Source organism: Balaenoptera borealis (assembly GCF_965194805.1).
Source record: "Balaenoptera borealis genome assembly, chromosome: 1".
Taxonomy (NCBI): Eukaryota; Metazoa; Chordata; class Mammalia; order Artiodactyla; family Balaenopteridae; genus Balaenoptera; species Balaenoptera borealis.
The window spans coordinates 77796023-77820809 of record NC_138860.1 but is presented as its reverse complement, the minus strand read 5'-3'; the positions used below and the strand labels follow the sequence as shown (position 1 = coordinate 77820809).

At 41.1% G+C, this 24787-nt stretch overlaps 1 protein-coding gene across 2 annotated transcripts in view; it reads right to left on the bottom strand.

Moving 5' to 3' along the window:
* Positions 1–1705: 1705 nt before the first annotated feature.
* Positions 1706–24787, bottom strand: part of COPA (COPI coat complex subunit alpha) — a 51206-nt gene continuing 28124 nt past the window's right edge. Inside the window, exons 11-33 of one of the 2 annotated variants that reach the window (XM_082405112.1) lie at positions 21664–21814; positions 20668–20734; positions 19643–19718; positions 17662–17744; positions 16697–16836; positions 16047–16132; positions 15793–15958; positions 10634–10796; positions 10385–10531; positions 9434–9623; positions 9216–9311; positions 7969–8057; positions 7652–7775; positions 6335–6424; positions 6045–6154; positions 5564–5641; positions 5332–5400; positions 4634–4770; positions 4182–4368; positions 3973–4083; positions 3493–3654; positions 2637–2831; positions 1706–2373 (exon numbers count right to left, since the gene is read on the bottom strand). In XM_082405112.1, the coding sequence (XP_082261238.1) occupies positions 2314–2373; positions 2637–2831; positions 3493–3654; positions 3973–4083; positions 4182–4368; positions 4634–4770; positions 5332–5400; positions 5564–5641; positions 6045–6154; positions 6335–6424; positions 7652–7775; positions 7969–8057; positions 9216–9311; positions 9434–9623; positions 10385–10531; positions 10634–10796; positions 15793–15958; positions 16047–16132; positions 16697–16836; positions 17662–17744; positions 19643–19718; positions 20668–20734; positions 21664–21814 (2777 nt within the window). In that variant the 3' untranslated portion in view covers positions 1706–2313. The remainder of the gene's footprint in view (positions 2374–2636; positions 2832–3492; positions 3655–3972; positions 4084–4181; positions 4369–4633; positions 4771–5331; positions 5401–5563; positions 5642–6044; positions 6155–6334; positions 6425–7651; positions 7776–7968; positions 8058–9215; positions 9312–9433; positions 9624–10384; positions 10532–10633; positions 10797–15792; positions 15959–16046; positions 16133–16696; positions 16837–17661; positions 17745–19642; positions 19719–20667; positions 20735–21663; positions 21815–24787) is intronic. The other variant, XM_082405113.1, reaches the window with a different exon arrangement.

Below are 24787 nucleotides of genomic sequence, written 5' to 3'. Positions count from 1 at the left end.
TGTTTTGTTCAAAACCCTTCACCACTCTAGGACTCATATTACAAATATGTAACATTAAATTTGGGACTCTAAGGTCATTTTCACTTCTAAACTTCTATAATCTAATCCTTCCCTGATTAATCTCTTTCTCCCAAACACCTGTAACATCTATTCCAGGTTAACTTTCTCATTCAACTCCAAACTGCTTACATGTGTTATCTCTGACTATATCAAGCACACGTTACAGGTATTTATATTGGCTTTACATTAATATGGTAATGTAAGTATGTTAATAAGGAAAACATCAGATGGTAAATAAGAGAACTAAGATGGAATCAAAAATAAGCATGATCCTTCCTTTGCACTATTTCTTAAACTTGCTTTACTATTGATAAGCCTAACACCTCATCTCAGTATTTACTCACCTCCCACCTTTCATGTATAGTGAACACTGTTGCACAACAGTATTTTACAGCATTTTCTTTATATCACTCTCTCAAGTAAGGACTTAATGGTTCTCTACTGTTTATTAACCAACTTCAAATTCTTGCCTGGTATTTAATTATTCCACATGTATCCATTTTGTTTCCCCAATTACATAAGCTTCATGAGGACTGTCCACTTTTTTCATATCCCTCAGTTCAGAATGTTTATGTTGGTATGCAAAATTAATTTTATAATTTATTTTAAACTTACAAAAAATTTTTGCCATTTTGCCAAAATTTTTCATCAACTTGCCTATGGTTACAGAAAGAATGTTTATAACTTGAGAAAGTGTTATGAAAATAGTGTGCAAATTTTTGAGAGGGCAGGCTTCATTTGGGGATTCTGTTTAAGAAAGTATCTTTTAAAGTTAAAAAGATACAAAGCCCTGCCCTCTTTGACAGCAGGAATTACACTTATAGTTTATCCTCAGATTCACTTTCCACACCTGTCCAATGTATGTTCAAGTTGTTCACTGCAGCACTGTTTATAATATCCAAAGACTGGAAATAACTCACATATCCATGAATAACAAGGCAACTTAAAATCATTAGTATGCTTCCATTTAGGTATAACATGGGGATAGGGAAGAACATATTCATATCTGCTTGTTTACACATCAAAAAATCTCTGGCAAGATATAAGGAAGCTAACAACGGCAGTTACCTGTTTTGGGGAAGGCGACAGGAACTGGGTGGCTGACGAAAAGGGTGGGAGGAAGATGTTACAGAACAGCTTTTTACATTTACTGATTTCTGAACTATATGAATGTATTGTTTATTGAAAACATGAATTTAAAATGAAAAAAAGTATATATTTTAATCAAAGGCACAGTACATCCCTCTACGGAATTAATCTTAGTACATGACAAGCAAAATTCTGTATTGCCATTGTAATTGCTGTACTATATACAATGTATTACTAATTAACCACATATATATCACGTAAAACATCTAGAACAGTACCAAGTACATGGCAGGTGCTCAATGAATACACTCTATAACTAGCAATAGATGGAAGGTTGCAGTCAATAATGGAATAGGGGAACTACTTGCTTTCTACCATTCTCACAGCACTTCACTATATCCTATGAAAAATATGTACTTTAAAAAACAAATAGGTATTTATTACCTTTGTAATTAAAAATAATTATTGAAGGAAAGGTATCTGCTTTGATGGGGCAGCTACATGGAGTAAGTAGGAACATGAGAGTGTCCAGGAAACAAATGGCAAGCCACAAAACTCTCGTAGAAATTTACTTTATTTAGTGTGAGAAACAAAATACAAGAACAATCTTAGTAAAGGACAAGTCAACAAAAAGTGATGTGCATTTCTGGAAAATCAAATAGTTTCTCCTCAGACTTTAAGTTTCTGGGCACACAGAGGATATCTGCCTAGGAGTTTCAATGCCCAAGGAAAATGGGGATGGCTAACAGCTTGTTATGACTGAGTAAAAGATGCTATCTTATTTATTATATCTCATTCCTTTCTAACAGAAAGTACACAAAGGTGGTGGGGAGGGAAGGAATAAATATGGAAGGAATTTATTTCACAAATGTTCATCACAAATGTTCTTTGAAAGATCTAAGCTGGGAAGGCAAGGCCAATCGTGACAACTGTAGTTACCTTGAGATGAGAGGTCCTCAGAGGCAAAAAAAAAAAAAAAAAAATGTCAGGTTTAGACATTTTGATTAGCCATAGAAGAAGAGAAAAGGACATGAGGTTTTAGGGTAGAGAGAGCTAGACATCAATAATATGAAGGGTAGCTGAGGAAGAAGGAGTTAGAAGGATATAAAGACTAACTGTCTGTGGGAAAACATGGTGCTTAACCCTACACACATGAAGCAGGCCTTAGCGAAACTGCAGAGGGCTGATCCTTAAACCAATCACATCTTTGCCAATCTCTGTCACCTATGGAAGAAGAAATAGAAAAAAGTTAGGGATATGTGAGGGTGAGAAGCCTAGAAAGCCTACTCCCTCCACACCTCAATGAGCACAGTAGAGTGCTTTGTTATTGCTACTGCCTGGAAGGAACAGTGGGAAGTTCTACCCTTCTCCAGGGTCACTGCCTCAAGGTGTGAGGGGGAAATACAGGAGACAAAAAGGACCAACATGCTAGTTGGTCCTTCCCTCAAGACAGAATTCTAGATGTATTTCTCAAGGACAGTACTTACTGTAGTGACCCTGCAGATCTGACCCTTGAACTCAGGCGAATAGCAGGCCCCACTGAGTGGACATTTCTCCACTGGCTTTCCACGGTAGATGGGCCGATAAGATGCAGCACAGATGTCAAAAGGGTTGTGCATGTCATAATTGAGCTGGTAGGCATCTGTGGGGTTCTTCTCACAGGCAGACAGGATTTTGCGGGTCTAAAAGAGTGAAGGAATATTTTATTTAAGAGGACTGAAAGCTGCACACCACAACTCAAATGATCTCATCACCATGGATTAGTAGTTTCTTTGATGTAGATGCAATTGTACTGAATGAATACAGAATACGTCCTCTGTATAGGTCATATGTGAAGGGGTAACAGTTGCCATTCCTGTTGTATCAGGCTTTCTCCTTCTCTATCCCAAAGTGGCTCCATGGATCTAGACCCATACTCCTCCACTAAGTCTGAGAATTCTCAGGGTTAGCCCTGAAAGGGTTAAAACTGGCTTTCACTGCATAAATAGAAAGCTTTTGGAAAACACAAGTAATGGGACATGTATATGGAGGCTAGTGGTGGTGGTGAGGGGAAATCTAGAACTTAAGGACAGGACTGGGTTGATTTTCAGGTACAGAGGGCCTGTTCCATATTGCAGGTCACACTCTCACAGTGGTGCCATGTCTGAGTAAGATATTAGTTCAGTTTCCGGGAACAAAAGGAGGTCCCCATGCCAGTAAGTAGAGGATGGTATTTTGTTGGCTCTTTTTGTTGAATGCTGTTATACAGCACCTTGTTTCAGAGACAAGGACCTTGGTCTTCGACTCCCTCCAAGTAACAGCAGATCTAGTTCCCCTACGCTCACTAAAGGAGTTCCCATATACCTGTTGAGCCACCTCCGGCTTGGGCCCGAGTTCCAACAGGCGCCGAGCAAAGGTGGCAGCAGTCTTAAAGTTCTTGAGCTTGAAGAAGAGGTTGAGGGCTGTACGTAGCACCAGGATCATGTGCACTGGCTGCAGGTTTGAGTGGGTGAAATAGGCTGCCATCTGGTGGACAGAAGGAGGAACACATGCCATGCTGATGCTAAAGCTGGGACAGGTCATTTATAAGGGGTCACATATGCATTAGAAACACAGCAAAACAACCAAATAAAAACAGGACTGGCTATAAAGCAGAGAAATTTTCTGCCTCCTAGTTATGGAGGACTTATGAGATGAGGAAGACGGGTGGAGAAATATATCCTTTCCTCACAGAAATGGGCCCAAATTTCTCTTACTCCCCATATTGAGACCTAAAGAATTCAGACCTAATAGTGGGTAAAAGGGAAGACGCCTCTGTACTGCTTAGAGGCCCAGAGGTCTTACCTCACAGATGCGCTTCTGCTGTTCTAGAGACTCTTTGGGCAGCTTCTTCCTTTCTATCTCCATGGACAAACCCACAATGTACTCACGGCAAATGGTGATGAGCTGCTGAGCCTGGAGAGGGGGCAAAAGAAGGTCATGGTAGAGAAGCAAGAAGGTGGGGGTGCCCAGCACTATGACAAGTATGACTATGACACTGTGACTGCTCTTACCTCTGCAGTCTCCTGTTTATTGTCCACAACAAGGAGTGGCACACTGAGTAAAATGGAACGGAATTTTTCCACAGCCTCCTCAAACTTGCCCACTGTGGTGAGCTGGTAGCACAGTTGCAACCGTTGGATGAGGTCATTAAGCTTCAGGCCCACAGCTGGTACACCATTCTTCAGCCCTGCATCCTTCCTGAAAGAGAAAGAAGACAGGATGATCAGGAGCCCACTAGGACTTAACCTTTTCTTCTGGCAACATGATCACAACACCCTACTGTGAAAAAAGCTAGGGAAATGGATGCAGCAGGTGTAAACCAAACCTGACAGAGTGCCAAGCCGAAGATCTTTTCCTACTAGGAAACCTCAGCTCTGGGACAATTCTGACTGTCTCTGAGGTTATCATCTGAGATATCTACCCTAAGTTGGAACAGAGAGAAGCCAGGAGCAAGGGGCCTTACCAATTGCGATTAGGGTAGCCATACATGGAGGGCAGGCAGGGCAGAGCCTGGTAGGTGGTACGGCCTCGGGCATAGGTCTGCAGGAACAGTTGCTTGTAGGGGCCAAACTGGGTTACCCCTACTTGGTCATGAAGGAGCTGGAATACAAGAGGAAAGAAACATAAGATTTGGGCTCTGCTACTTAAAAACTAGTTGACAGTGGGCAAGGTACTTAACTTCTCTGTACTTGTTTCCTTATCAGTAAATTATATTTAATTATAGGATCTACCTCATTTAATAATACCCATAAAGCATTTATGATAGTGCCTGGCACACAGTCAACACTGAATGTTAGTGGCTGTTGCAGTTGTGGTTGTTATTGTTATTGCTACTATAGCACATGGCTTAGTGTTCAAAAAATACACCTGTTCATTAAGGGGTGCTGACTTCATTGATGTGAGCCAGAAAGCACGCTATAAATGGGTGGAAGATGGCTGGAAGAATCCACCTTACGAGATTACTAAGCCAGATTGAAAGCACGTAAGAGGAAGGCCTTATGAGGCAAGTTTCCTTAGGCAAGACCAAAGACTTCCATGTTAAATATACATCTCTGCCCTTGTGGGTATAATAATTTCCATTTGGTTAAGATGAATCAATCATCCCCCTGGGACCCTAGGCAAGGCACACTCAACAAAAGCCAAGGTAGCTTTAAGACTTACCCGCATGGCTGTTTCAAAAGAGCCTGCCAGGATGTGATCAACTGGAAGCTGAGAGTTATTGCACCAGATCTAACAAGAAACAGAAAACCCAAGACAAGTGAAATTTTGCTCTTTCTCTTCCCAACAATCCTACCCTGTATCTGTAATAGAAGAGTGTTGATATTCTTTACGCATTAATCAAGTATAGCCAGCTCAGAAACACTTATCCCTACAGGACTGTTTCCCTGCTTACCTGAGTTGGGCTGGTTCCCTTAGTGGGGGGCACAAAGAACCCATCCTCAGCCCCACCAGCTACACCAGGGGGGATATCCTAGGGGAAAAACAAAGAGTGAGTCATTTTTTAAGCCATTCAAGCAATTTGCCCTGATAAATCTAAACACAACTCTACCTTATTCCCAGCCTCTGTTGGGGAGGAGGGGTGGTTGTTGTGGAAGATGACTCTCAAAATAGAAGAAGCTTCCCCAGTAACAAAACGATACACCAAAAGCTCCAATCAGGCAAAAAAGCTTTCTGCCTTTTCATAAGATGACACTGGCACAACCCTAGTTAATCTTATTCTTCTTTCTTTCAAATGGGACATAAGCATCAGACTAGGAGGATCCAGATCCCCTCCCATTCAGGGACCTCAGGACAGGTGTTGGGGGGGTGATAAGGCCACCAGCCTCCACAGGGAGAAATGGAGAGAACCTTACGAGGGTGAAAATTCCACATACCAGCTCAGGAGGGAGCTCCAGATCTTCTTCCACATCCCAGCCACCTCCTTCTTCCTGTCCCTTGCCAAGAGCATCATCCCCCAAACCTTCTGTAGCCTCCACAAACCCATCTGTAAGGAAAATCCAGGCTCAACAGAGATTCTCAAAGTGACACAATTTTAGCCAAAGGAAAGAAAGACACTGGGATCTTTGTTGGTCCTATGGTCCAGCACCCTGCAGAACTGCCCCACAACCCAGTCCCACTCCAGGGAGCCCATCTGCCCAGAACACTCCTAGGAGAACATTCATACCTTCGTCCAGCTGCAGCTCCGCATCCTCTCCCCAGCCCTCAGTACCAACAGTGTCAATGTCAATGTCAGCAGCCAGTGCTCCTCCCTTCCCTACAGAGGGAAGGAACAGAAAGGAGCTGGTTACAGCCAGCTAAGTCTGAGATGCGGCCTCCTCTGCAGGCAAATTGTTGCATCCTTACAGAAGCAGGTGCCAATGTTCTGTCCACTTACTGTTTTTGTTGATTTTTGTGATATCTATATTATGCTAACCTGGTCAGCACAGGTTTCACAGAGAGAGGGAATAGAAGAGAGGTGAAAACAACTGGCCTTCCTGCTACCAAAAGCTGCCTCAAACAATTTCTTACTAACCAGCCTTTGGTGCCAACTCTTGGCATTTCTTGCTGAGATCTTTGCTAAGTTACCACCACTACAGTGTGTACAGGGCATGAGGACAAAGGCTAGATGAGAGGATATGGAAGAAAGAGCAGGACCGGGCACGAAATGCCCAAGGGTCTATTTAGGCTCTCAGCTGGGAGAAACAAACTAGTAGACATAGCCGAGAAAACAGGAGTGTAAGGGTGGGAGTGGTAGTGGGTATACCCACATGATAGAATTGAGGTAGCTGAGTTTGTACCTTAAGATTGTATGTCATGAATGATAAAACACAGAATGGAGAGTATGACTACATCTATGGTAAAACCTAAGAAAATACACCAAAATGTTAACAGTGGTTGTTAGAGCCATGGACTAAGAAACATCTCTCTTTTTTCCCTCCTATTTTCCAAATTTTAATGATGTCATAATGCTTTTTTTTTTTTAAAAGATCAAATTTATAGAGAGAATGTTTTGCTTATCTCTTTTAAATTTTATTTATTTATTTATTTATGGCTGTGTTGGGTCTTCGTTTCTGTGCGAGGGCTTTCTCCAGTTGTGGCAAGTGGGGGCCACTCTTCAACGCAGTGCGCGGGCCTCTCACTATCGCGGCCTCTCTTGTCGCGGAGCACAGGCTCCAGACGCGCAGGCTCAGTAATTGTGGCTCACGGGCCCAGCTGCTCCACGGCATGTGGGATCTTCCGGGACCAGGGCTCGAACCCGTGTGCCCTGCATTGGCAGGCGGATTCTTAACCACTGCGCCACCAGGGAAGCCCCGTCATAATGCTTTTATTTAGTTTTTAAAAGACTGTACCGTAACTCTAATTGGCATCTCAGTGTTGCCATGAAGCATCACACAGAAAAAAGGACAGATGAAAAGGACAGAATAGTTAATGGTACTCTCTAGGACAGCTTTTCACAAAACAAGCACACAACAAAAACGCTATGGAAGAAGCGGGCACTTACCCTTGCTGGCAATGGAGCCTTCAAAGAACCCTTTGGACACAGTCAATAAGGGCCAATTGGTATCCAATGGCATGATAGGTGCAGGTGGCTGAAGCAGCTTGGCATTAGGGTCAATGTCTGGGATCTGAAAGATAGAAGGTTAAAAGCAAACAGCTCTCAGGAACCATCTAGGGAAGGTTATGGAGCCTCCTTTGATCTCATTTGTTTCTCTGCCTCTCCTGGTAACCAGGTGGGGAGTGACATTTGTAGGTTTAAGTAGTCCCAAGATCTCAGAGTTAATCCTGTAATCAGAGATACTTATGTAAATAAAAACTCACTGCCTCCTTCTCTGGGTCAAATGTCTCCTTCAGGCTCTCAGCTTCTTCATCTAAACCATGGGTAGCAGCTGTGAGATAGGCCAGTGACTCTGTTAAGAAAACAGACTTTGTGGTATAGGTACATTTCCAAGTGAACACTGGTGTCCTAATGTCTGACTCCTGGTCAAGTCCCTGCATAATCCCCTTCTCTTCAGTGTGGGCTGGATCTATTGACTTGCTTCTAATGAACAGTATGTGGGAGAAGTGATGGGATGTCACTTCTGAGATTAGGATACAAAGACTATGGCTTCCATCTTGGGTGCCCTCATTTGCTCTAAGGGAAACCAACTGCCATACTGTGAACTGCCCTACGGAAAAGACTACAGAGCAGAAAACTGAGGTCTCCCAGCCAATAGCCAGTGAGGACCTGAGGACTGTCCACAGCCACAGAGCGAATGTGGGAGTGGATCCTCTCCTACTTGAGCCTTGAGATATCTGCAGCCTTGGCCAACACCTTGACTGCAGCCTCATGAGAGACACTGAGCCAGAGGCACCCAGGTAAATCATGCTGCAAACTGAGATAATCAACATTTGTTGTTTTAAACTACTAAGTTTTGGGTAATTTGTTATATAGCAATAAATAACTAAAACAGTTGCTTATCCTTAAGATCTATCATCAGTGTTAACAAGAACCTTGGACTCATCCCTGTCTCCTCTCTCTCACATCCCCCCAACCAGTCCCCTTGGACAAATCATGTTGGTTCTACCTTAAAAATATATGCCGAATCTGACCACTGCTCACCCATTCACAGCTAGCACCTTGGTCCAAACCACATCTTTCACCTTTCTTATTCCCTAAGGTATCTCAAGTGCTAGTATAATGCTTGGTATATACTGGGTTCTCAAAAAACATCCCTTAAATATAAAATGAATAAATAAATGGGTGAAACCTCCAGATTTGAAGTAAAAGAATAAAACTCTAATGGCATTCAACCAACCACATTTACTATGGTATCTGCACCAGGACCTTTTAAAACCCATTTCCCCCAAGATATTAACTATTTTCCTAAGAGTGCCTAGCCAAACTATATTTTCTGGCTGTCCCTCCATTTGGCTTTGAAGAAAGTCTCTGAGCACGGTAGGAGCATGCAGTCTCTTTTGAAAAAATGTGCAATGAAGGGAAACCCCTCACTACTACACATGAATAACTCACCATAAAGAGCAAATAGTTCCTAAGGCCCCAAAGGAAGTGAGTCCTGTATACTTACTTTGCCCACAGTTCTTCAGGATCCGTACCCGCTCTGACACGTCTCCCAGGTAGAGGGCATTCTGATAATGGCCACTCATGTCCTTTCGGATCTCAGCTGCACCAAGTCAATAAGAGACACCAAATTAGGTCTTCTCTCTCAAGTTCTCTCTTGCCTCTATTTGCCTTCTTCCTTCCCCCAAGGACCCCTTTTCCCATCCTTAGTTTCTGGGGTCTCACCAATTTTCATCATCTTGCGAAGTTTCTCTAGATTGCCAGTGATAAGGTACAAGAAGGAAAGTTTGTCAAAGTTTTTGGTGCGCTGATAACACATTTCCACAATCTGGTGGTTCCCCTGTAGTAAGGCCACTTCTCCCAGCTTTTCCCAGCAATTCTTGTCATCCAGTGCTTTGGCTGCTTCCAGAGCAATCTAAAGAATCCCCAGAATTAGAGTTAACAGGTTGGAGGTTATTGTGACTCAAAACCAGGGACTACAGTCAAAATGTCTGTCTCTAAGTAAACATCCCAAGGAACTCTTTACACTTTCAATCCTCCTAGCTTTGTTTTCAATCTAATACTATTGAAAATTCAATCAACAAATAAGATGTCTTAGGATCCATGGATAGAAGAATCACAACACATTATCTTCCTCCTCAGAAATTTACTTTTACAACAAAATCATCTTCTAGCAGTTGCTGATTCCATAAGGCCAATTCTTGTTTGGCTATCATATTTCCCATTTGCCAGGTTTGAAGATCCACAGGGGCTCCTCAGAAGAAATAAGAAGGAAGTTCAGAACTGGAAAGTCAATTTTCCTTAGGCTTCTCCCCATTTAAAAATAATGCCTATAGACTCTAGGCCTCAACATTTAATAAGTATTCCTTCATCTAAGCTGCCAGTTAGCAAGTCAAATGTCAAGGAAGTAATGAAATTTTTCAAATTCTATGCTATCTTTGTTCTGTTCTAAAAGTTACTGAATTCAGACTAACTCAGAGCGACAACAATAGAAATGCTGGGGCAGAAGCATGGGCAAACAGCAACAGGAAGATGGCTCAATCTAACAACTAAAAAAATTCTAAATTCCATTATACTGGCTGAAGAAGCAAGCCCAGAATAATGTCTTCCCAATGCCACCCTAACCCTCTCACCTCCTCTACAACAATATGGGGCTTATAACCATACTTCCCTCACCTCAATGTTTCCACACTCCAGTGCCAGACTAAAGCGAGTTTTCTCATCCTTGACGAAATGCAGTGCCACTTCAGGATATCCCTTCTTCTGGAGATACGCAATGATAGACTGGCCTACAAGTTTGGCGTTCCTTACCATGTGTAGTACCTAGACATTTGGGGTGGGTTAGGGCAGGAAATAGAGATCACTTATAAGAAAAAAGGAGTGCTGCCCTTCTCAATACTCCTAATATGCTTCCTCATTTCATACCTCATCATATTTTCTGTTGATCAGGGCCAGCTTGAACTTGAACTCAGTTGGATCAATGGTGAGCACCCGAGGACGACACTCTCTATCTAGGCAATATACATTGTTGCCCTTCACCCGTGTGACATAGATAGGTAAATCCAGAGTTCGGATGATCCCATAGTCCCTAAGAATAAGAGTTAGAGAGCACAACTTTAAGCAAGTGTAGGAGTAAATCCAGTCTGTAAAGAAATAAAACAAGCCTAGGACCCAGCCTTTTATCTTCTCATTACCCTTTTGTCAAGTGCCATTTGAACAATGGTATAGATGGGAAGTGATTCAAAAAAGAGCAGAACTAAATGCCAAATTTACTTATTTTATTCTCTTGTATGAAGTGGGAAAAGATGGGGCAGATGGTATGATTTCTCTTTATAAGCTAGTACTCTAGGATCTAACAGACACAGCTATCAGAACCAGACCTAAAAGTTAAATCTTAAGTTCTGATATATAATCACCAGGCCACTATGAACAGTTAAATCTTTCCTTATAAGCTATAAGTGAAAGTGGAAGAGAGGTAGATGTGAAGACTTCTGACGTACAAAGAAATGATGCAAAGCACATAATATTTTAAACTGAATACAAATTAAAAGTTTACAGATTAAAACTTGTGGCTATAGCTAACACAATACTTGATGGATAATTTATAGTGTTAAGTGCATATACTATATTAGAAGAAAGACTGAAAATTAATGAGGTCTACATGCTTAATATTAGGAGAAAGACTAAAAATTAGTAAGCATCCAACTCAAAAATTTTATGGTTCTTTTTAAAGTTAAAACAAAGAGTGTACTTAGAAGGAAAAAATAAAGTCAATAGTAGAAATTAAGAAATAGAAAACAAAAGTACAATAGAGAAGTTCAATAAAGGCAAAAGCTGGGTAAAACTGATAAACCTCTCATGAAGCTAATTAAGAAAAAAAGGATGGGGACTTCCCTGGTGGCACAGTGGTTAAGAATCTGCCTGCTAATGCAGGGGACACGGGTTTGAGCCCTGGTCCAGGAAGATCTCGCTGCAGAGCAACTAAGCCCGTGTACCACGACTACTGAGCCTGTGCTCTAGAGCCCGCGAGCCACAACTACTGAGCTCACGCACTGCAACTACTGAAGCCCGCGTGCCTAGAGCCCGTGTTCTGCAACAAGAGAAGCCACTGCAATGAGAAGCCTGTGCACCGCAACCAAGAGTAGCCCCGCTCGCCGCAGCCCCGCTCGCCGCAACTAGAGAAAGCCCGCGTGCAGCAACGAAGACCCAACACAGCCAAAAGTAAATAAACAAAATAAATAAGTTTATTAAAAAAAAAAAGAAAAAAAGGATGAAATGGCAATAATAGGGATGCAAAAAGGGATAACACTATAGATCTTGCAGAATGAGGATATGCATAAATGTTTTTAAATGATCAAATTCCCAGAAGAGTAAAATTTACCAAAATTGACTAAAAAGAAATAGAAAACCCCTATAGTCCTGTAATTATTACATAAAATTAACTGAATCATATTTTTAAATCCTCCTATAAGTACCAGGCCTGAATGACTCCACCGGCAAATTCTACCTACCATTCAAGGAAAAATTAATTCCAATCTTATACAAACTCAATGAGAGAACAGATGAATAAAGTATATTATTTTGCTTATTTTATGAAATTAGCACTATCTCAATACCAAAACCTGACAAGGACAGAAAGGAAAATGGAAATCACAGGGCAATCTCACACACATATATATACAAAGATGCAAAATCCTAAACAAAATATTAGCAGACTGAAACTAGCAATATTTGAAGAGGGTAAAACATCATGACCAAGTTAGATTTGTATCAGGAATACAATGTTGGTCTAACATTTAAAAAAAAAAATCAATTTAATTCACTACATTAATCAACAAAAGGAGAAAAACTGCATAACTACCTCAATATATGCAGAAAAGGGGTCTAAAAAAATTCAACATTCATTTGAGATATAGCAAAGAAATTCCTCAGTAGATAAAAAATATTTATAAAAAATCTACAGCAAGCTTACATAATGCCAATACACTGAAAAGTCACCCTGTAAATCGGGAATAAGACAAGAAAGTTTGCTATCACCATGTTTATTCAGCTCTGTGCTGGAGATCTTGGTCAGTGCAGTAAGACAAGAAAAATACATAAAGGAATAAGTGCTGGAAAGAAGAAACAAAAGTGTCATTACCTACAGATGCTATGAGTATTTGAAAAGAAAATATAAATAAATTAATAGAATTAATAAGAGTCTAGCAAGGTCTCTGAAATAAAGTTAATTTAAAACTTAGTTGTATTTCTAAATATCAGGAAAAATTAGAAAATTGAATTCTTAAATGGATACTATCCATTTACAAATAGCATTAAAAACTATCAAATGCCTAAGAATAAATCTAACCAAAGAAAATGCAAACTCTCTATGGATAAAATTATAAACCTTTATTGAAAGATGTTTCAGAAGCCCTAAATAAATGAAAAGCTACTATATCATGTTCACAAATTAGGAAACTTAATATTGTAAAGATAATAATTACACCCAAAATCCCCAAATCACATACAGATTCACAATCCCAACTGAAATCACAATAGGGTTTTTTGTTTTTGTTTTTTTGGGTTTTTTTGGCCATGCCGTGAGGCTTGCTAGATCTTAGTTCCCGGGACTTCTCTCGTGGCGCAGTGGTTAAGAATCCCCCTGCCAATGAAGGGGACACGGGTTTGAGCCCTGGTCTGGGAAGATCCCACATGCCATGGAGCAACTAAGCCTGTGTGCCACAACTACTGAGCCCATGTGCCACAACTAGCGAAGTCCGGGCGCCTAGAGCCCGTGCTCCGCAACAAGAGAAGCCATTGCAATGAGAAGCCCGTGCACTGCAACGAAGAGTAGTGCCCCCCTCACTGCAACTAGAGAAAGCCCACACGCAGCAATGAAGACCCAACACAGACAAAAATTAATTAATTAATTTAAAAAAAAAGAGAGAAAAATCAACTTTCTAAAAAAAAAAAAAGATCTTAGTTCCCCGACCAGGGCCCGGGAACTCCCGTTTGTCTTTTTTTTTTTGGCATGGAATTTCACAAGGTAATCTAAAATTTATACCTTTTCAAGACAAAAAATTACTTGAAAATATGCCTTTTCAAGGCAAAACTAATTTGAAAATAGCCTAATAACTTAAAAAAAAGTAAAACAAAGTGGGTAAGATTTGTGGAACTGCTTTACCAGATGTAAAGACTTACAAGACTATAATACTTAAGACAGTGTAGAATTCGATTAGAGATAGACCACAAAAAACAGATCCTTGGAACTTCACTGGTGGCGCAGTAGTTAAGAATCCGCCTGCCAACGCAGGGGACACGGGTTCAGTCCCTGGTCCGGGAAGATCCCACATGCCACAGAGCAACTAAGCCCATGTGCCACAACTACTGAGCCTGCACTCTAGAGTCCGCGTGCCACAACAACTGAAGCCCGCGTGCCTAGAGCCTGTGCTCCGCAACAAGAGAAGCCACCACAATGAGAAGCCCGCGCACTGCAACGAAGAGTAGCCCCCGCTCACTGCAACTAGAGGAAGCCCATGTGCAGCAACAAAGACCCAATGCAGCCAAAAATAAAAAAACAAACACAAAAAACAAAAAACAGATCCTTGCATTTTTGTAAACGTGATTCATATATCACAAAGATGGCTCTGCAGAACTATGGGGAAAGGCTGGTTTTTTCAATACATGATGCTGGTACAAAACTGAGTGTCCTTATGGAAAAAGTAAAGCTGAGCCCATGACACCTCACACCATACAAAAAAATCAACTTCAGGTAGATTATAGACCTAGATATAAAAGGCAAAACTATAAAGTTTTCATAAGAAAATATAAAAGAATGCCTTTATGATCTTGGCGTCAACAAAGATTTCTTAAATAGGACACAAAACCTGATATCCATAAAGAATAAGATTCATAAATTCAACTACATTAAACTAAGAACTTCTGTTCATTAATGGATATCAAAAGAGAATCAAAAGACATACTATAGAATGGGAGGAGATAATATTTGCAACACATAGCCCTGACAAAGGACTGATATTCAAATATATAAAGAACTCCTATAACAAAAGAATAAGGACAACTCATTTAAATAAAGGGTAAAAGACTTGAACAGAATTCATAGAAGAGGAAATCCTGATGGATGGCTAAATAAAAAGTTGTCCAATCTCCTGGGGAATCAGAGAAATAGCAAAGTAAAATTACAAGATACATCGCACATCTACCGGACAAAAATGAGTCTGACAAAGGCAAGTGCTGGCCAGCGTGACAAGCAAAGAAACTTTTATACAACGCTGGTGGGCATGCAAATTGGTAAAACCACTCTTTCACATTACCTAGCAAATGTGAAGATAAGCACACTCTATGACCTAGCAATTCTGCTCTAGAGAGAAATGTATGTGCATATGAACCAGAATACATGGAAGAATGTTTAAAAGAACATCATTTATAATAGACAAAACCTAGAAATCACCCAACTATCCCTCTAGAATAGAACTGATAAACTGTGGCATATTTATATAATAGAATATTATACAACAACAAAAACAAATAATCTAGAGCTACAACATGGATGAATCTTACAAACAGTATATTGAGCAAAATAAGCAAAATATGAAATAATATATTCAGCATGATTTAATTTACATGAAGTTCAAAACCAGGCAAAATTAAATCATTATTTTAAGACACATACTGGGTGGTAAAATTGCAAAGAAAAGCAAGAAAGAAATTATCATAAAAGTCAGAATAATGTTATCTTTGAGGAAGAGAGAGGGTTGTGATCAATAGGGACCACGTGGCAAAGGGCTTCTGGGGTGTCAGAAATGTTCTATTTCTTGACTTGGGTGGCAGTTACACAGATGTTCATTATGTACCTATTTGCTATTTCATATATTTATAACCTATGTAATTTTCTATATTTGTGTCATATTTCACAATTTTAAAAGAGTTGAAAAAAGAATGTTTTGATGCTCCTAGCACATATATGCCAGACAAAGCTTTTCCACGAAGACAGTTCAAGGAGGACTTCAGTATGTCTCCTGAGACAGGACAGTGATTTTAAGAAGCCACTTTCTCCCATTCTGTATCTCAGATAATCGACTTACCCGGTGGTGACAGCATATTTGATGTGGTTGCTTGTGGTATAGATAAATACCCCACTCTCATCCCAGGCCCCACTCTTGACACGAATGTTCTCATGAATGTTACATAGAGCCTCCAGTTTGCGGTTACAGATCACAATGGCTGTAAGAGGCAAAGGACATGAGTGCTCTGCTGGACAGGGTGAGTGAAGTAGACTGGCAGGGATGGGGAGGGAGGGACTGGTCTCTAAATCAGGGTGGACATAATGAAGACTTACCATGTTTGGCCAGTAGTGCTACATGGGACATGTCTGCTGACCAGATAACATATTTCACCTTGGAAATCTTCACAGATGCCAGAGTCCTGGGATAGAGAGAGAAGGGCAAATGTGAGTGGACCTGATTCCCTTATTCCAGGTTATGACCTACCTCCTTTTCATCTCCAAATTAATGTAAACCGAAATTTCTTAAAATAATACCAAATAAACATTTTCTGTATTACAGTTCAGTGACTTAAACATTTGGCTCACATTGTATACTTCCCTCTTCCTCAACTCCCTGCCCCTCATTCCCATGTATTATTAGGGACTTGTGTATGTCTGTTTTCACCAATGGACTATAAGCTCCTTTAAGTACAGGAACTATGTTATTCATTTCTGTGTCCCTATTATTCTAAGTCCCAAGAGCATTCTTTGTTCAGATAAATGCTCTGAAAACAAATAAGTCCCTTGTTGTAATGCTAGTGTGTATGTACAGGATGGAGAGTGATCACAGAGGAAAAAAAGTGGTTAGAAAGAGTCTTGGAGTTACAGCACAAGAAGTGGCTAAGCCACAGGTCAAACTCACTTGGGGGAAGAAAAGCTCCCACTAAAGATTTCCACTCTCCCCCACTATATGCCTGTCTGCTTAGGGGCATCTGACATGTTACCGCTTCTGCTGTACGTCAAAGAGCGTGATGGATTCTGCATCTCGAAGCAGGAGGTTGCCTGTGCCAGCGTAAAAAATCTCATCACAGTTGGGCACCTGTACCTTTTTGGTGATCTCATTCTTCAGATTCTTGATCAGAAGCTGAAATGAGTATAAAAGGTGGGGTTAAGAGGAATACATGTAAGATGATGTCAGCTGACAACGTCCCTCAGCAATTATTCCTTAGCTTCAATAAACAAAGTATTTTTGTTTTCTGTCTGTCCAGGTCAATCACCACTCTACCTAGACCACTCCAACTAAGATCCTCTCCAAGGGTCTTGATAGCTTTTTTTTTTTTCAATTGAAATATCCTGAGAAGTCCAACTAAAATCTGAATTCCTCAATCAACCAGAGAGAGAATACAGCACTTCTGAGGCTTAAATTTTTGTTAAATATTTTCTTGAGAGAGCTTTGCTTAACTTTTTTAGGACCCATTACCTTTTAAGTACCATCAGAGGTAGTAGGATAAGGAAGAGGATCTACTCCCTATCTAGCTCACCTATTTCATTTTTTTGGTGGGGGACGGGGTGGGGGCTTGCCACGTGGCTTGCAGGATCTTAATTCCCAGGCCAGGGATCGAACCCGGGCCCCAGCAGTGAAAGCGCCAAGTCCTAACCACTGGACCGTCAGGGACTTCCCAGCTCACCTATTTCAAATTTGATGTTTTTTGGCTCCTTTGTTATCAAGAGTGACTTTAGCTTGGTTCTTAAGCCCAGAGCCACAGTGATCATCCACCCAATCAAATCAATTTTAAGGCCTTTTTTTCCCAAGGGGTTTGGGGTAGAGCTAAGGAGAAAGCAGCCAATACATGAGGACCACAGCTGCCCGGGGGAGAGTAAGGGGAAAAAAAATGCTCTTTATTCTGCAATACACAGGCCACTGCCACCACACTGTCCAAATTAATTTCCCTTTTTAGTCTTAACTCACCGAATGCATCCGATCTAGGACAGCAAACCGATTGCGAGCAACCCAAACAGCTGTCAGGCCTGAGGATCGTTTCCCTTCAGGAGCTGAGAGGAACAAAACCAAAGGGCAGGAGCATGTAGTAAGCTACTGGCAGGTGACAGAGTCAGGTGCCATGAAGCTGCCAGTCTTGCTGGCTGCCATGTTGGCTTTGCCAGTTCAGCTGCTTCCTAACTCATTCAGCCATGACCTGAGGCTATTGTCAGTGACTTTTCCCCACCAGTCCCCTCCAAACTCCAACCTCCACCCCTGCCAAGCCTCTTTTCTCTAGGCCAAGTGACTGCATTTCAGCCAACACCATATACTGGCAGAAGGACCACCCCCATCTTGGGAGACAGCACATTCCATCAAGCTAACGAGCAGGGAGGGCCTCGCTGGCCAAGCTGCAGCACAAAGCAAGCAGCCTGTGAGTGTCTTGGACCTCCTATCTCAACAAGCTGGAGTAGAGACAGAGCCCCCTCTCCAGGACGCAGCTGCTCTGCTGCTTTTAACATGCAAATGCAGACCTCCTAGTAGAGCAGGGTGGGGCAGAGCGCTCCTAACTAAATCCCCCAGCTCTATGCTAGGCAGTATTTAGCACCAAGCTGATGCTCCATAAATGTCAATCAATCACTCAACAAAGTTACAACGTGTTTCTCAGTTCCCAAACACTTCACTGGCTGATTAGAATTCCGAATGGGCACTCCACACTCTGGGAAACTTCAAAGGAGATACACAGAAGGATGCGCGGAAATATTTTTTTATCTATTAGTATCAGCAGGAAACTGGACAATATGTGCTGGCCAGCCTTGCCAGGCCACCCCCTGAGAACCAGGGGTGTCAGGCAATTTACAAAATTAATTATTATCACAACCAACACTCCCATTTTCCAGGGGCCGAAGAACCACACTATTCAAGCCTTTGCTCTTTCTCTTCCTCTGTGTTGTACCTTTATTCCTTTAATAATTATTATCTCCCTCAAAAAATGGAGACGGTAAAATAAAAGTGGTTATAAGACAAAACCAAAACATTTTAGACTCTATTAATTGTAAACAGATGGGGAAAAGAAGCAAGGGGATGGGTAAGCAGGACCAAATAAAAAAAATTGGTCAGAAATGGCTTGACTGATTAATTTATAGGGGAGACTTTGATTTATGGATATCAAAGACCTACAGGTTTTCTCTCTTCTCACCATGACCACACTTATAGGAGAGTGATGATATTAGCAGCAATAATGACACAGTGGCACCCACAATAGGACAGAGCTAGCAAAATATTTCTCAGAATCTGCTGATTCGGTCTAAAATATCATGAAAGTATGGTACTAAGAGTGGGGACCTGAGGAACAAACCTCTGACCTACAAACCAACTGGAGGAAGTACACTAAAAGGAGCATAAGTGAGACTCAAATCTATTCTGAGAATGTTTTGTCAGCAAGTTCTAGCAGAAAGGACTAAAAAGGGATGTTGGTGATGGAAGAGGCAGGCAGGGGTCTCAGCTGGATCCGGGATCCCTGGTGGGGTGAGGGGCTGTTAACAGCCTCGTCTTTCTGACATGCAAAAGGAAGCAAATCGGATCTGGATATGGATGGGAGAGCATAAATCCCTAGTCCCAGGATGAGACACTGCAAGATTGGAGCCACGTTTTTAAATAAATGAAACTACCAGGGTGAAAGTCACATCAGCTGACAATAAACTAGGATAACATGCTGTGCTGAAAGAGAAAATGGAGAGTTTCTAATAACCAAATTATAAAATATATATATCTAGCTGGAGTAATAAAATGGAGGAGGAACATGAATATTTCACATCACGGTTGCCTCTGATGCAATTGTCAGCAGCACCTGCCAACAGACATGAGTGATGTGGCCATGGCCTGGGGACGGAACGTGAAAAACTTGAAGAGGAGTGATGATTTGGGTGAGGAGAGCTAGGAGCAGAGTCGGGTATACAAAGCGAATGCCTACCATCAGGATTCTGGGAGTCGGCATCCTTGGGGATGGTGTACAAGTCATAGGTACTATTCTCTAAATTACTGGCTCTCTGTAGAGGAAAGGGAGGAATTGTTAGTAAGAGCACCCAAGATACCAGTTTACTCTGACATAGAAAACAGCACCATTATACAGACAGCAACCTGAAACTATACTTTTCACACCTTTCACTCAGAAGGCATTTGAACGTTTCTACAGCTAAAAATTATAGGGCTCATTGCCAAAGAATTCAGCATTCATGTCACCTTATTTTTCTTTTATCTTCCAAAGATGTAGATATCTTTTGAATGAAAGCAAGGACTGCTCTCTATTCCACAAATTAACAGACTAAGACCCCAATATTCCAGTGCCCCACCTGAGTATATTCATCAACTTAAAAGTCTGTTTGAAGGTAAAAAAAAGACATCAAAGAAAAAACATTAAAGGAAAGTGCCAGGAGGAAAATATGGGACTGTTAGATATTGAAGAAGAACTGGGATCAGACACCAGAAGTCATATCGGGAAAGACAGGTTTTCATTCTTCTGACTTGGCAATGAAGGCACTAAAATTAGAATGTCATTTCTTTCTTTCTTTTTTTTTTTTTTTAATTGTATGGCAAGAAATAAGGAGGGCTACTTGATGACCCCAAAGGTAACACCACTGAAAGGAACTCCTCTCAAAATCAGCTCTACTATTTTCACCCAAATGGAGGGAATCAAGATAAGCATCTCCTTTGAATAGGATATAGTCCCAAACATTCTTTCAAATTACTTTCAGTGATTTGGGTGATTCATCCCAATGCTCCATTAAGTTTAGAAGTTGTTCGCCTTATGAAAGATGTAAGTACACAAACCCTTAACATGTTTATGACAGCTGAAGCCTGCCTGGTTTGAGCCTCTGTTTACTGTTTCAGCTCTCTCAAAATGACCATTAAATAGTTTCTAAGAAGCCATTAGAGATCCTCTAAGGGCATGAGAAAGAGAGCTATGGGAAATGAGGAGATCCTGGGAGGTTTACTTACTGTACACAGTAGGACTGCATTTTCTGCTGGATTGTACGACATGTTGAACACTGGGAACTTGGAACCACTAGAGATATATATACAAAAAACAGAGAAATTAGTAAAAAGACATAATGACAATAGGAAAAAAGGAATTACTACTACACCTCCTACTTACCTCATCTTTACAGATATACTTATCATTTTTCTGGAATAAAAATAAATGAATGTTGCATCTATTTCTTCCCTCCTTTAAGGCTTAGGGACTCCCCTATTTCAGCTTTGAGCACAGAGTTTTAAAAAAGCACACCTAGTACAAGTCTACTTATTCAACAGAAGGTATAGTTAGCACTCACTGTAGTGAGTGGGATTGATTCTTCTTGGGTACAAATTCCTACACATAATTGCAGTGGATACCACAGAGTAACATGATGTGATTTGTCTCTGGCTAGTTTCTCCTGTCCCTTGGAGTGATAACATAAACCCATTTTTTTATTGTGGTAATGCTGGAGGGTGGTTATCAAACCCTTATGCCAAAGCCTGCCACCATGAATGTTTCAGCATGCTGATACATCTGGCTTTCCAAGAGGATAGTTCCTTTTGCCAGGCACCCTAGATATTATCATATCTTCCGAGTTAAGAGTTTCCAGAGACATATATTCTGGTTTAGAGCTGCATGCATTTTGCTGAAAAGCAAAGGGAGAGGTATAGAAAAGAAATGCTAAATAAAGGCAAAGAGGCCTGTCACCAAGCTGGGCTACTCTCAACCAGGAAACTTTCCCTGGTTTTCAAGACACCTGGCAAACTTGGCAGTATAACTTCCTTTCCACAGCGTCTCTAGCATTGTCAACAGGGAAGTCCCCATTGGCCTCATGGCCACCACCATGCTCCTGGGAATTCTACCTGTGACAGGAGATGAGATCCAAAACGTTGTTAACAGAACAGACTCCAGTTTGTGAGTATTGTTTCATGGTAACAGATGAGACAGTTTGGAAGGAAGAAACAAGTCTGATTTACCTCCGCAACTGCATCACAGCTACATCTTTGGAGCTGTTGAAATCCAACTGACGTAAGAATCGGTCCTTGACATAATGAAGCATATTGCCATGAACAGCATAGGCTGGCCGTTCCCGTTCCAGTTTAAATACAATCATGCCACCATCATGGCCTGGGCCACAGGGAAAAAAGGAGGAAAGAATTAGCTGTAGGCAAGAAAGAAAACTGGAAACAGGAGATACACAAAGATGACGACTGTATATGAATGCTAAAAACAAAGTTAAGACACCTAAATGCATTCTTTATTTGCCTAAATTCTCACAATTCTTGGAATCTTTATTCAAGTAAACACCTGTAAATCCTTTACCAATACTCACTCTATCATACTGCCACATTAGACAAACCCTCCTCTGTGTTCTCCTAACTGTTTTGTACAAACCTCCGTCACAGCACGTACCATTCTGCACTGTAATTGTTTAGGTGTATCATCCCCAGTATACACTGAGCTCCCTGAAAACAGAAATTACAATAATTTCCATCCTTCCCCAGTCACTATCAAACAACAAACATAAAAAGTAAGTGCTGAACAAATGTATGCTAGTTTAAAAAGCCTTTCTGGTTCTGTTTTTTAAAAATGTTTTGCTTTTCCCTACTAACATTATCCATCACTCAGAAAAACCTTCAATCTTTGTCCTCCTAGTATACACTCCACACATAAATCAGATCATGTCACTTCCCCACCCAACACCTTCCAATGGCTTTCCATTCTTTCAGAATAAAGTCTTAAATTCTAATGGCCTACAAGGCAATGCCCAATCTGGCTTGGTCTTACCTCCTATTATTTAGCCCCTTACTGTGCTCCAACTGGCCACTTTGATGCTCCTCAAACATGTTAAACATTTCTCATATCACGGTCTTTGCATTTGCTGTTCCCACTGTCAATGTATTTATCATTCCCCTTCACTTTCCTGAACACCCAGTATAAAGCAGCAGTCCCCACATTCGTCCCTCTCTACCCACTTACTTTTGCTTAACTTTCCTTTAAAGCAGTTTTCACCATACATTGTTTTATATATTTATTGTTTTATGGGTCTACCTCCCTTCACTACAAATAAAAGTTCCATGGCCTCAGGTGTAGCGCTTTCCAGGGACTGCCCCACGCCCACTCCAGCCCCAGGCACTCCACCAAGAGACCACACTCCCCAGGGACTATGCCTGCCCAGATGCACTCCAGCCCCAGCAAGCCTGTCAAAGCTGCCAGGTGCAAACAATCTACACAGGAAAGCTTTCACCCAAGGCCACTCCTTGAAAAGACCAGGAGAGGTAGCTGTTTTGCTTAAATTCATAGAAGCAAAAACCAAAAGTCAAACAAAAGGGAGACAGAGGAATATGTTCCAAAAGAAACAACAAAATAAACCCCCAGAAAAAACGTCTAATGAAACAGAGATAAGTAATTTATCTGATAAAGAGTTCAAAGAAACAGTCATAAGGATGCTCACCAAACTTGGGAGAAGAATGGAAGAATTCAGTGAGAACTTCAACAAAGACTTAGAAAATATAAGAAAGAACCAATCAAAAGTGAAGAATACAAAAACAGAAAAAATATGCTAGAGGGAATCAACAGCAGATTAGATGATATGGAAGAACAGATGAGCAATCTGTAAGACAGAATAGTGGAAATCACCCAATCGTAACAGCAAAAAGAAAGAATTTTTTTTTTAATGAGAGTTAAGGGACTTCTGGGACGACATCAAGCATACTAACTTTCACATTATAGGATTCCCAAAGGAGAAGAGAGAAAGGGACAGAAACCTTATTTGAATAAATAATGGCTGAAAACTTTCCTAACCTCAGGAAGGAAGTAGATATCCAGGTCCAAGAAGCACAGAGATTCCCAAATAAGATGAACCCAAAGATATCCTCACCATGACATATTATAATTAAAATGGCAAGAGTTAAAGATAAGGAGAGAATCTTAACACATTATTGGCCAGGGGATTTTTGCAGAAACTGATGCCTGTGGCCAGCGATTTGTTATATAAGTGAATACTGAAACACCCGCGTTTGAGTATAACTATTAACAACTGTTTTTGCACTTAATGTATTTCTTTGAAACTTTGTACATGTCTAACTAAAGCATTCTAATATTTCATTAGAGTGTGATAGGCAGTACAGCAGGCACCTCTGTGCAAGGGAACAGAACATCTATTACAAATATATCGTGTTTCACTGTGCTTTCCCCTGGAAGAGCAGACTCTACACTTTCTGGCGGCATTTTTTTTTTTTTAATTTTATTTATTTTTGGCTGCATTGGGTCTTCGTTGCTGCACACGGGCTTTCTCTAGTTGCGGCAAGTGGGGGCTACTCTTTGTTGCAGTGCGCAGGCTTCTCATTGAGGTGGCTTCTCATTGCAGAGCACAGGCTCTAGGTGCTTGGGCTTCAGTAGTTGTGGCACGCAGGCTCAGTAGTTGTGGCTTGAGGGCTCTAGAGCGCAGGCTCAGTAGTTGTGGCGCATGGGCTTAGTTGCTCTGCATGTGGGATCTTCCCGGACCAGGGCTCAAACCCGTGTCCCCTGCACTGGCAGGCAGATTCTTAACCACTGTGCCACCAGGGAAGCCCCGTGGCATTTTTTTTTAGTCCTGTGGGTATTATTTCCTCTAGAACATGTTCTTTTATTTTACCTGATAGTCGACAAGGTGGATCTTTGTGGGGGGCTCTTTTAGAAACACCACAAGAAGGACCAGGTGCGGGACTACCACTATACTCACCAGAATGGTCAATTACCCATTCTCTAGCTACTGCTAACAAAAATTGCTTGTAAGTCATTTTATTCTGTGCATTAAGGCTACAATAAATTTTAAACGCATTGAATAAAGTGCAATTACTCAAATAGAAACCCACTTTCTTATATCATTTTCGAGTTTTCCAGAGGATATTGCAGTTTGCCAGGTATTGACTGGATCAATCAACTCCTTTCATACATTTATTATACTCTAATATACAAGTGGGCTTAGTCATCTGATGGCCAGTCCTCCTGTCTTCTTTTCCTGTAGATGCTATGGAGGCATAATGAATAGTTGTCACCATGCAGACTAGCCTTTTGTCTTTCCATATAAGAAAAATCACTTTTCCCTTCCATAAGAAT